Genomic DNA, 13368 nt, shown 5'->3' with positions numbered 1-13368 from the left:
GTACAAAGCCAGCATTTTCTATAATTCCACGTTTTTATGTTTGTATATGCTATTCTTTCAGACAGGCAAATGGTGCACAGCAGACTGTATAATGAGATGCTATATATAAATGATATTAACCTTTAAAGTTAGGCAAGCACTTTACACACACAATCCATGCTTTCAAACATTTTTACCTAAATGTGCAATTGTGCACTACTTTCTCATTGCTCAAGAGCTTTATAGTGTATTACATGAGGAAATAAGAATCTAAGTCATCTTTAAAGATACACACTTTCGAGTGTGTAATTAAAATATTTATAAAAAAGCCAAGAAAAAAAGTAAAACTCCGTTTTAACTAATTGACTGATCCAATATATACAAATGTATATTTCAAACTAGATAGAAGGAAAAAGATTTTTACAATGAGGGTGGTAAACCCCTGGACAGAGGTTGTAGATGCTCCATCCCTGGGAACATTCAAGGTCAAGTTGGGCGGGGCTCTGAGCAACCTGTCCTGGTTGAAGTTGCTCATTGCAGGAGGGTGGGACTGGATGACCTCTAAAGCTCCATCCCAACTCAAACAATTCCACGTTTCTATGATTCTAGATAACAACACATGACACACTGGCACATATATTTTGTGTGTCTGAGTGGAGGGTAGAAGGTACTTCTTGTACATGAGTGATTACAGGCTTTTGAATTAAAGGTAGCAATTCTTTAAACCTCTGACTGAATCAATAGCACAAAAGGTACCTGAGCAGCAACTCGTGTACCTTAGGAAGGGCAAATACTTCGCTAAAATAACTCCACTAGAAGCTGTGTGGTTTATAATCCCATCTGTTTGAGTTTGTTAGTGACCTCAGTGTAATCCTGTCAGCAAAAAGAAAAGTTCAACACACTATTAGAAAGAAATCATTTGGATGCAAATTTTATCTACAGTGTGATACCTTGCAATCAGAAGAAGTTCATGAGACAAAACCTTTGAGCCACTACAAAACTGGCAGGCAACCTATCAAGCTTTTCAGTAAAATGATCTATGACCAGATTCTCTTTCACCCATTCTCAGTAGAAGGTTGAATGAATACTTTAGATATGAAACATGCAGAGAAAAATAATATTCTCTTTATATGTTTTATTTGGCAAATCTGGGTGATATATCTTTTCTTGTATAAAGGAGGAAAACTTAGATTGAAGATTCATGAATGGGCTCTTGGGTGAATTCAGGGTATAAAATGCAAGAGGCCTAACAAATCATTTGGGAGAAAATGACAGCTTTTGGTTTTTCATCCAGTGAACTAAAAAGTAAAATTTTACTGAGAAAGGTACTAGTAGAAAGATTTGTAATTCTTTGGAGGAAAAAGAAGGATGAGATATTAAAACCTAGACTACATATCTGATCTTTTAACTTGGTGTAGGACTCTTCTAAAAAAATGCTTTGCTATTCCTAACCCTTGCAATACTTAGGAACTCCTTTATTGGATAAACAAATATATTGTTCCCTTTTTCTACTCCTGCATAAACTTCCATGCTTACCTGTAAATGTTACCCTGCTCTGTTTTGAATGTTCCAAATGCCTTCTGTTTTGTTTTTGTTTTCTTACGGTTTTGGGCTTTATCAAGAAAGCTAGTGCTGTAAGAATTATGCTTTGGAAATCATCTCATCATATTCTGTAGTATTCCTTCCAAGGAACAAGCTCCCTGAGATCAGCAATGTTCCACTATCTTATTTCAGCCCTTCTTAAAAACCTTTTTTAAAATGTCACAAATCCATGGGAGGGATGAGTGGTGGAAGGTGTCAAGGGATCCCAGGCAGGAGGTTGTTCATGTTCTCCTGCTCAAAGTTTCATTGATCTTTTTGCAACTATAAAACAAAAGAACGATACTTTCCATTTTCCCTCAATGCAGAAGGTGAATAACTTTGATGGTATAAGGTAAGACAGTCTATCTGCTGCCTCTTGCCCTTTCAGAAGGCAGGAGAGAAGAAGAGAAGCTCCAGGAGTTAAAGCATAAATATAGAGTTGAAAAACCTGAGATAAAGTATATCTTAAGAGACAGCAATGTAGGTAAAGAAAACCAAAAAAAAAAAAAAAAAGAACCAAAATTTTGTTATGAGCCAAGAACAAATTACCAAAACTCAAGGTCTTAACTTAGGGAAAAATTATTTCAATTAAATAAATTGAAAGACTAATAGATACGGGGAAAGGTGAGTTTAATTCAGTGTTGACAGACATCAGTTAAAGGATTTTTGAAGACACTATCTATTTATCCATTTTCATATATATACAATGTAACATTCTCTTACATGTACATCTGATAGAGCCTAAATTCAAATTGCTCAGCAAGATTTGGGCAGTGCTCTGAGCAGCGGAAAGTAAGAAATAATTTGCGGAATGAGGAATGAATTAGGAAAGAATCTGGAGGAAAAATTTCTAAATTAGTGGGAAAACTGAGACATTCCCTCTTCACAATGCAAACAACTTGCTGCTGCTTTCTATTGGATTGAGGCCATGCTAAGTTCAATTTGGAATCAATAATGTTCCAATTGAGCCAAGCATTAAAGTCAGAAGGCAAAGTAAGATAAAGTTCTGAATTTTCAGCTATACATAAGGGTTCTACAAATCTTAAAAAAATTATTGGCTTACCTCAACAGCCTGATAAAATTCATTACTAAAAGACCACAAGAACTGGATAGAAATGTTCCCCCTCCCTCAGGGGAAAAAAAATCAGGAGAAACAATAAAAGGATGCACAGCTTTTAACAGCACGCTTTTCTGTATTTGTTTGTGCTCTTGTTATCTTTCTATTACTGTAGTTTGGGTCCATATTGAAGGTAACATCTAAAGAGTCAAACATTCCTGTTAAAGAGTGATGAAAGAGATGAAAAGCTCATCTGCCAAATGGGCTTTAAAAGCAGATACTTCAGAAATCTTTTCAACAATAGATTGCCTCTACTTGTGTGTTACTCATACAATTTCTTTGCAACACTTAATTGCAAAATCCTATAAAATATGCTACATATAAAAAGAAGTTTTCTGAGCTAGATTAAAGGAAAATATTGCATGGAGTGTTATCAAAAACTTGTATTTGACATGAACTGCAGCTGATGTTCAAGAGCAGACTGCAAATAAAGGAGATTTCCTTCAGCATTTACAATTTATAATGCTACTGTACTCCAGTTATGAGAGAAAAACAAGTTTCTCTAGTTTTACTCAAGGAAAGCCAAGATTCAGAACCAACCATGAACCTCTGAGAGACCTAATCCAGTTACCACGTATGTCTTTCTTCTTCGCTCTTCTGAAGAAGCTGATTCATGTTTATGTTGCATTTATCAAACAGCTTATTTGAGCTTTCATACAGTCTTAGAGGTACTTTTGATAATATTAGGAAAATAAATCTTGGAAAAACCAGAAACTTTTTGTATGAGAATGCTTTCTTTATCAAGTGATGCCTAGAGACTACATTAAAAATATTATATTTCAAAAACCTAGGAGAGCAATCACAGAAAACAGACCAGATCCTCTAGATCTGGAAATGGGTACATTCGTACTTGTTCTGAAAAACATCAATAAACCAACCTCATTAACATGAGAAATTAAATCAATGAACTACTACATTCTAGCACAACACAACTTTGCACAGAACTATCAAAGTATTGAGACAAATTTAAATGAAATATTATTAAGTTGAATAATGTGGCTTAAAGTAACTTTCATCTATATTTTGCAAGTAATAAGAAATAGATGAGAATTTGCCCTTAGAAAATTCTTAACAATGTTCATATGAATAAAAAAAAATAATTCTGAAAGGAAACAAGTACCAGTAATATACCTTTTCCTTTGTAGCACCAGTTCAAGCTAAACCTTGGCATTAGTACATTATCATTTCAGTGAAGGAAAATTATAAGTGCTAGTGACCTGTCACTTTTAAAGCATATATGAATTCACTGTAGATCTACAGTAAGAAAATAAAGTTATTTAAACATTCATAGTGCCAGTATACTAAGAAAAAATCATTAAGTAGACCAAAGCTTGTCTTTAGAACAAAAATCAAGATTATAGTACATTAGAGAAGTGCTCTTTCCAAAAATCATCAAGATCAGAAGCTTCAAGAAGGGAAAACATCACTGTCTGAAAATTCTAGATCTCTTTTATGAGAACGAAATGAAATATGAACAACTATCAGTATACAATCATATACATGTAGTAGCATATATAACCTAAGTTTAACCTCATTTAAGTGTAATGAATTGTTAAGGAGGTAAGAACAAATATTTGGGCCAAATTTTCCAACACAGCCATAAGAATTTAGACCACAAAAGAATAAGGTGATTTGATGTATGAGTATTTACTGAAGATTTCAGTTGTGCCACAGATTTAATGATGAAACTACTGATTCTAATAGAGAATTTTGCTCCCTTGAGGGGAACTCCAGGTTGTCTATTAGGAAACATTTATTTACAGAGAAAGTGGTCAAACACTACAACAATCTTTCTAGCAAGGGTTCAGTGCCCCAAGCTTGTTAGTGTACAAGAAATTATTATTTATTTGGACAGTGCCCATAATAACATGGTTTAACCTTTGGTCAGCCCTGAAGTGGTCAGGCTGAATAATCTAGGTTCCTTTCGACTGAAACATTCTATTCAATTCTGTTCTAAATATTCTAAATATGCCACCATAAGGAAAATTTACCTTTCTGCAGCCTAGTGCTGTAATTCCTTTATTTTTGACAGGAGAAAGAAATAAAATTTTCTTCTTCAGCATAAAAAGGTCAAGGGTATAAAATGGGTATTTAAATTGCATATACAGGAGAAAGGGAAGGAGTGATTTTTCATCAGAGTTACCAATTTATTCTGAAAGATAAAGCTACTACAAGAATCTTAAAGTTATTAATACCTCTCTCCGTCGAGAAGCCCAACAGGTTTGTTTGATTTTCCAAACGACAGCAGCTACCAGCAGTAAGGATAAGAAACAACTGCAATTACAAAAGAAAAAAAAAAAATTGTAACATATTGATGTGAAAAAGCTTATGTTTTTAGGGTATCAAAAGACATTTAAGCATGGAAAAAGAACAAAAACAAAAACTGAGGAAAACTCAACTCTACTAGGGTGACAAAGAGTCAACCATCCCTGTTCAAAGTCAAAGCAAATGCACACACCACACACTCTGGTTTTCTCCTGGAAATGCTATCTCTGTGTCCATTAGCATGAGATAAGCTCCAGTACAACCATCCACATACCCACAACAGTCTCAACAAACATGCACTTCATGTTCCACCTCTAGTAGACAGAAAAAGAGGGTGAAGTATAGCAAAAAATAAAAAAATAAAAAAAATAAAAAAAAAAACCAAATTTATATTCTCTCACTTTGTAAATTCTGAGAAATTTCCTGGGATGCAGGAACAATAACTACACAGGGAGTGTAATTAGTTTGAGGAACGGGGTTTGTACATGACAATGGGCCTGTGTTATCTTATTGAGTATTTTTATGGTTAATTGCCCAGGGAAAACACCTCCAAGGACATCACTACATTACAGTCCCAAAGACACAACAGAAGAAGAAGAAAAAAAATTCAATTATTAAACACCTGCAGTGCACAATCAGAGCATATGCCTTCGCTCTTGTTTCAATATCTTTGTATTAACATTTAATCCATAAAGTCTTCTGGTAGAAAGATCACTGAACTCTCAGCCTCTGTTAGTGAATTTCTGGATACTAACAAAAGGCTTCTAAATCTGACACCTAGTGTAACCACTCAGAAGATCTTTCAAATTTTTAAACAGTTCTTTTTATATACATTTCTGGATTTACTAATAGTGTGAAGAACTTTCACAAATGTTGGCACTTCTGCTGTACACGGTGGTTTCAATTAATACAACACTCTAACTATTGAATTATACTAGACATCCACAACTTTTTTTCTGCCAAAAGGCTTCAGAATATATTCTTTAATATGGGAAATACCAAGATTTCTAGAAGTAGTATAATTGGGAAGAGTATTGTACACAAGTGCAAAATAACACCAATGTCTCCCTTTAAAAGCAAGTACAAGTGACTGTAAATTTATATTTGGTGTACAGGGAAGAGCAGAACCCCCCCACTAACAACCAGAATAAATTCAGTTTTGCAGCAACATCTTTTAAGATTTTTAAGTCAAGAAGTACTTATAAATAGTATTTCCCAGAAATGTTTCCCCTCCTCTGTACTGCACTGTCCAGCTGGTGCCTGCAACAGATGCTTTGGGGCAACATCAGGGTACTGATGTGTTGCTATAGGTTAGGATGCTGTGCATGAAGCAAGGGAAGGCCATCTCACTCATCTCCTCCTCTATAGTCCTTCCAAAACCCACTAAATTAAGGAAACAACAGCAACGCTGTTTGCAATTATGAACTCAGTGCTCCTGGAATTTAGAAAAGGTTAATACATTCAAGAGAGCTGGACACAAGAAACTAAGAGAGCCTTGCACTGTGTGACTGCTTTATTATGACCAGGAATGGAATCCCTACCCTTAGAAAATTCTGTCCTTCACATTTACTAATTTCTTGAACAGTTCCCTTAAGTCAGTAGAACAGAAAATATTCAGAGCTCTGTCTGAAAGACTTCAGAGAAATTGATTCTGTGCTCTATATGTCAGTGGAATGGGTCACACACTAAATTTTCTTGTCATCAGTAAAAACATCGATTAGTTTACATGCAAAGCTAAAATCAGAAATGAGTGTCTTAAAGACACACCCATAAAAGCTATAAATAATTGGAGATTACAGCATTGACAACGTGACTTCTGTATAAACTTTTCTTGGCAAGTAAATGTTTTATTTTCTTCTATTTTTTTTTTCTTTTTTTTCTGGAAAGGGGGTTTAATATAAATAGAAGGGGGGAAAAAACCAAAATTCTTATTAATGAGCAGAAAAAAGACATGGGAAATAGATTTTGTTAAACTAACCTAGTTCTAGACTGTGGTGAGATAACATCCTTGGTTTATGTAGGGCAATAAAATTAAAGCTGACTGCAAAGGATCTCACAATACAGAGTGACTTGGCAATAAAATAAGAGAATGAAATTCAGTGACAATGAACTGAAGGCAATGTGCACAAGAAAAAAAAAACTACAACTAGCTACAAATACACGATAGGTTCTAAATTAGCAATTACCACTCAAGAAAATGATCTTGAAGTCATTGCAGATAGGTCTTTGAACATATCAACTGAATGTTTAGTAGCAGTCAAAACAGAAAATAGGATGTTAAAAGAGATTAGAAAAGGAATAAAGAACAAGCCAGAAAGCATTGGGATGTCAGTGCATAAATCTATAGTGTGCCTGTATCTTGAAGCAACCATCACTTTATCTCTAAAACTCTAAACTGAATTTAAAAGGTATAAAGGAAAGCAGTCAGCTTGGCAAGGGGAATGAGATGATAGGAGAAATAAGTTCTCTTTGGCTCTGAAACAACAGGGAGTTGAAGGGAGCCATGATAAAGACATTAACATCACAGGTAAATATGTAGAAAACCAGCAGGACAGGTGTAGGTGGATGCTCTCCAGTCCCCCATTACACTTCTTATCCCCTCCTTGTGACAGAGATATAAAAAAAAACCCAGTGAAAATTAATTAAAAAAAATTGGCCAGTGGGCAGATGAAAAAGAAACTGTCAGAGGGGGACCAACACCAGAAAAGGGAACTTCCAGATGGGTTGCAAAGTTTCCATAGTATCAGATCCACTCAGTTTTGATGGGACAAATACATAATAGCTGAGAGGTCTATGCATGACACAAAACCAAAAGAAAGGGGTTAAAAATGGTTAATGGCACAGAGGCTAAAAAGATTGTACAATGGCCAATTTTTAATTTTTTTTCTTTAATATACAATCGCTGCTAAGTTGTATTTATGCAAACAAGGAATTCAGGCCTCATTTACATTGCAAATGATTTATTTTCCCATTGGAATGAAGCAATTCCCAAAACAATTTAGAGACCAGTGTGAATGACAGCTCAGTATGAATTACTGCTGGGTGTTGAAAGAAAAAGGGGTTAAAACAACCTTAAATACTAAGGTGCACAGTAGGAAGATGAGTTTATCACTCTACAAGGTATTGCCAAAACAGGTACTATCAGATTTGTTCTTAAAGCTCTGGCATTTTCATTTTCATAAAGGAGATTGGAAAACATGGAGAGAATGCAGAGAAAAATCATACAAAGTATTCGAAATTTGGAGAGACTCTCTTGCTGACAGTGATTTTACAAATTAATCATTTCACTTTTGGAAAAGATCAAGTGGCAACTTGCCTACAGTTAATCCACATGATCATAGATTAAATCCACCATCTCTGACTCTCTAGTTGAGACTCTGAGTGACATCCAAATAAAGATATATTTGGATAGATGCCTTTGAAATGCACATGGGTTATGAAATGCTGACCCAGAGGAGAGTGTGAATGACTTTTTGCACTTATTGATGTAAATCTTCCCAATAAGACAAATGCTATGCTAAGACACTCTTAAAACCACAGCAGCGCAAGCATTATCAAGATTTTGTGGTCTCCAGAACAAAGAAATGAAGTGCCATAAGATAAGGATATAACTTTGCCCAGTTTTCTCTTCAAACCATGTGAAACAGAACAGGAGGAAACACTATAAAAGCATGCTTGAAAATGAGCAATCCATCACCAGTGCATGTGTTACAGGCTGATTGGAAGTTATTGTCTTAGCATGATTTTGGACACACTATACAATTAGAGAATGGATGAACTGCAGAGGAAGAAGTCTTGAATACAGTTTGTGTCCAACACAGCATAGGAAAGTGGCCAAGGAAAGGCTGCAAGAGAACACCAGGGCCTAGCAGGGAGGTCTGGGCCTAGCAGATGCTCTCCCCAGAAGAGCTCTGGGTAGTGTGAGAACAGAAATGCTGACTTCATAGAACAAAGAGAAGGAAGATTGCAAGGAATAATTACTGCCTGCATAACTATTTTTTGCAAGCCACAGAGCAAATTTTTAACTTAAAGAGGTCCCATTCAGGCATATTTAATGCAGACCTGGCTGAGGAAATGAAAGTGTTTTTCATAACTCACAAATGAGTTTCTCCGTGTTTCTTTAGGCATCAAACTGAAAACTGTTAGGGGAATTAGTGGATGTGTTGTTGCTTGGTATGGGCAAAATGAAATAAAATCTGAAGATATCTTTAAAGAAACTTAAATTACATGGACAAATAGAGGGGAAAATCTGTGAAATGTAATGATCAGCATGTTTAGACTAGATGAATTAATGACACATTTATGCCTTAAGCTCTATGAATGCATTATAAGTATGCTAGAGAATTCCTTTTTTTCATTACATATTAATGCCTATAAATTACATATTGTATCAAAGTAATACTTTTGTTAAAGTGAAATAATTTACTTATTTTTGCAGGGATGTAAAAGGAACTGTTTCATGAGCTAAGCATAAATATTTTAAGAACCAATACTGTAAATGGAAGGTAAACAGAACAAAACAAAATGTGCCATCCTTTGTTATTTCTTTTCCCATTCTCTGATTATTTAACATACAAACAGAAATTAAAATGTAAAGAAAAAATGTATGTAAACATCCATGCATGAATAATTGTTGTTTCTATGATTTTACTTAAGAGAGTAATTTGCACAATTAAAAATAAATTTCCACAAACGGATGAAAGCAAGCACTTTTCCAAAACTTTAGCTTATATCTAGTATACTTTTAATTCTATTAAAATGAAAAATTATGTGAGATTCTGCTTTGAGCACCCATCACATTTACTCTTCTTACAGGACAAGGTACAGCAGCACCCCCCAGCTGAGCACGGGGCAGCATCCCTGGCTGAGCCCACCCCAGGAGCAGCACAGCTGGGCCAGCACAGCGTGCCAAGACTGTCCTACCAACTGCCATCATACTGGCCCCATGCTCCAACACATGTGACAGACCCATCCTTGCGTTCCAAGGGGAATTCCTGCATTGCTGGCCAAGTGTGGATCTGGAGTGGGCTTTTGAACCAACCCCGAGTGCCCCTGTGGACCAGCCCTGAAGCTCAGTTAGAAGATGTGCAATGTGCACTGCAGACCCAAAGGGGCTGTCAGTCCATGGAAGTAAACTAGAACTAGCTCAAAGACAAAAAAAATGCATTCAGTGTGGATGTCAGGTCCTCAGCACTATTTTTCCTGAGAGATGATCTGTTTGCTCACACTGCTCACCAACAGAGACACAAGCACCCAAAGTTCCTTTCACGAAGTTTGTTAGGGGCATAGCAGATTTGCTTACTGCCCACATATATTAAAAGCTCCTCCCAAGTCTTTTTTTGAACATAACAGTTGGGCCATCAAGGCAATTATTGCAAAAATTATTTGAGTCTTGCTGTGCTGAGACAGTAATTAAATATCCCTCTGTATTCACAAACCTCTTGCCTGTTGATCTTTCTTTGACAAGAGCACAAAAATGTACAGTTCCCTAATTAGCAGTCTGAACAGTGACCCCACACTCTGTTGTTTCTCCTTCACACTAACTATAGTACTAACATGAACAACAACTTAACATATTCAGTAAAACAAACTGATGACAAGAAAAGTTTTTAATGTGGAAATATGTAAAGAAAACAATTCTCATACCTAAGTTAATGTTTTCAAGTTAGTACCGCAAAAGTTTCCTAACAGATCACATTAACTGTTTTTCTAAGAACTGCTTTCCAAACACATTATTTACTATCTTTTTATTGGCAAATAGAGCACATTTTAATTGATATTTTATAAAGCAAGCACAATTCTAAAATAAAAATAATTGAACAATTATTTTTCTAACATCATGACTTCAAATAGCAATTATTGTCACAGCAATTGATTTCTCTCATTGCAGTTGATAAGAACATTGTGTTTATGATTATGATGTGCTGGGTTCAGCCATCCTTGTGTTAACTGGTATACACATGACAAGCAGCACCAAAGATTTCCACAGGCTTATCTGAAGCACAAAGCATTGTAAACATAATATTAGAAGTCTGATATGTATGACAGCAGAGTAATTTTTTAAATTTTTTTAATGATTAATTAAATTGCTATGAATCACAAAGTTTTATAAACATCATTATAAGTAGGACTACTTCAGTGATTAGCAATTCAGAAAGATTCTGGGAATGAAGTGTTTCAATTCCAAATTAAAATATGTAAAGACTTAGGGAAAAGTAGTCTTGGCTAGCAAGGAAGTAGGATATGCAACTTCCAGTTCATGGTAAGGCAATGTGTGGGGTCAGGGAAATGAAACTTGGCAGTGGAGCCAAGCCATTTCAGCCACTAGTGCTGAATTCCTGCTCAGGGGGAGCTCTGGCTGGCACAGCCAATGAAAGGCATTGCCAACAAAGCCAGCATTACCATCCAGGTGATTCAGGAATGTCCTTTTCCTATTCCTGCTTGTCATGAGAGTACTGCCAGCACCAGCAGCTCCATGCACTGGCTCCCACACTCCATTTTCTGGAACTCATTAGCCAAGAGCTGCAATCATTCCCTCCTCAGCTACAAAATATCATTCCTACAGAGCCTTAAAGATGACAGGGCTTCTTCCATCAGCCTAGATCTATAGTCCATTCTTTTCCCCCACAGTTGCTTTCTGAATTAAAGGAATCTAAAAGCCACACAGAGGGTTCAGGTACTCAGTTCTTGCTTTCCAAACTGCAAAGTGAAAGAAATGCCTGAATATGAGGTAAAGTATCTATGATGGCATTTAAAACTCCAAGTACTACCAAAAATCATTTAAATGCAAATTTGTATTTATTTGTGTCTCAAATGGAATTTACACAAGTTAAGCAACAAGTTTCAAGTTCATTTGAAACTAATTACACGGATAATTCTTCTTATCCAGATGACTGATTAAAACGTTATTTTTTGATGCAGTCCTGAAAATCCATATATTCCCACAAATAACTCTTGCATAAAGTGTCTCATGAAAGTCACATAACTGCCCTTAAAATTCTCTTCTCACATGTCCACAACTACCAAAGCTATACAAAACAGATTAACAGTTAAAAAGAAATATATATATCCACCTTCTAATCTGGTCCTTCCCAGCACAACACTGTATTTGGTAAGAATGCATGGAAAAGAATATCCACATTATATTTGTTTTACCTTGGCATGGTTAAAACCATGATACTGCCAAAAGGATGCTGTAAGTCTCCAGAGCTGCACATTTAAAGTTACTATTAGAAATGCCATGAAAATAATTTTGTTGAGGAAGAAGAGCAAAATAAGTAGAATGATAAACTAAAATTTCAATAATGGTATTAATAAAGCTTCACAATTTAAGTTCTGAATGCATAATGGAAACAGGGAGATTGAAGTATCAATGGTGTCAACTGCATTTTATATAAATTACATTTTAAAGTAAGCAGTAGCAATGAAATATAAATATAATATGCATTAGTTTATTAGTCAGAATATCTACTATTTTTGTTCTAAATAATTTATTAATATATATCAAATATAGAAAGCCAACTTAATCCTTCCTCTCCCAAGGCATAAACTCCTATAATGGTTTAAAATCATCTCTGACAACTGCCTCTGCAAAGCTTGGGTTTATTGGTCTTTCCTGTGCAATGAAACATCAAAAATCTTCTTGAAAGCAAAGAAGAAAGAAAGGTTTGAACAGGGAATTTGTAAATAGCAAGAAAATTATTATGAAAAAAGGTATTAGTATTTTTTTCATTACGTACATGTGCCAGAATGTTATCGAGGATGGAGGAGAATGTTAAATAACTCCATTCAATAAAATAATTATTAAAAAGTAACTCTAAAAAAGCACACATACATTTTTTAGATTTCTATTTTCCTACATACATAATTCATGCATATATCCACAAAGCTGTGGTTTTATATTAAATACAAAACAAGCTGCTATAGAAAACTATGAATGAATGATCAATTATACAAACAGCCTTTATATACAAATAAAAAGGGAAAATGGATGCAGTGTACACCAAGATGCTATTGAGAAGACCAACATTCCCACTTAATCTGCCAATCCAATATCAGACTAAAGTGAACCATGTAAAAGGACTCTGAAATATATTACACAATAAAGCTCTAGATGTGAACTTTAACCCTCCATAGTTCTTCCTTTCACCTCTTTGAGGCGACAAATAAAAAAGATTTACAATCAAAGCGATGTAATCTCATGAAAACTGGAATTAAACTCCACAGAATAAATAGAACATCACACCCATGAAGTGTGATTATGTTTCTTTTAGTCATGGAAAAGACTTTTGTATTTCATATAATTTTATGGGTTTGGCCTTCATGGGTGAGTTACTCTATATTCCTCTCAATAAGTGATGTTACAATTTATGTCCATTGAAATTTTGGACAAATTATGACGTACAGAATTTAATATTTTCTGCAGT

General features: G+C 35.2%; 1 protein-coding gene across 5 annotated transcripts in view; it reads right to left on the bottom strand.

Moving 5' to 3' along the window:
• ATRNL1 (attractin like 1) overlaps positions 1–13368 on the bottom strand; it is a 441394-nt gene that overhangs the window by 199365 nt on the left and 228661 nt on the right. For all 5 annotated transcript variants that reach the window (XR_006014565.1, XM_042019406.1, XM_042019407.1 and 2 more), the window contains exon 26: positions 4873–4951. Coding sequence is in view for 4 of the 5 variants with exons in the window: in XM_042019406.1 (XP_041875340.1) it covers positions 4873–4951 (79 nt within the window). In the remaining variant the exon portion in view is untranslated. The remainder of the gene's footprint in view (positions 1–4872; positions 4952–13368) is intronic.

The sequence above is a fragment of the Corvus kubaryi genome, unplaced genomic scaffold (genome assembly GCF_017639235.1).
Source record: "Corvus kubaryi isolate FWS band 111438036 unplaced genomic scaffold, C.kubaryi_AGA036_p1.0 138, whole genome shotgun sequence".
In the NCBI taxonomy this organism is placed as follows: domain Eukaryota; kingdom Metazoa; phylum Chordata; class Aves; order Passeriformes; family Corvidae; genus Corvus; species Corvus kubaryi.
The sequence above is the reverse complement of the archived record's forward strand: the minus strand, read 5'-3'. Positions and strand labels throughout refer to the sequence as shown.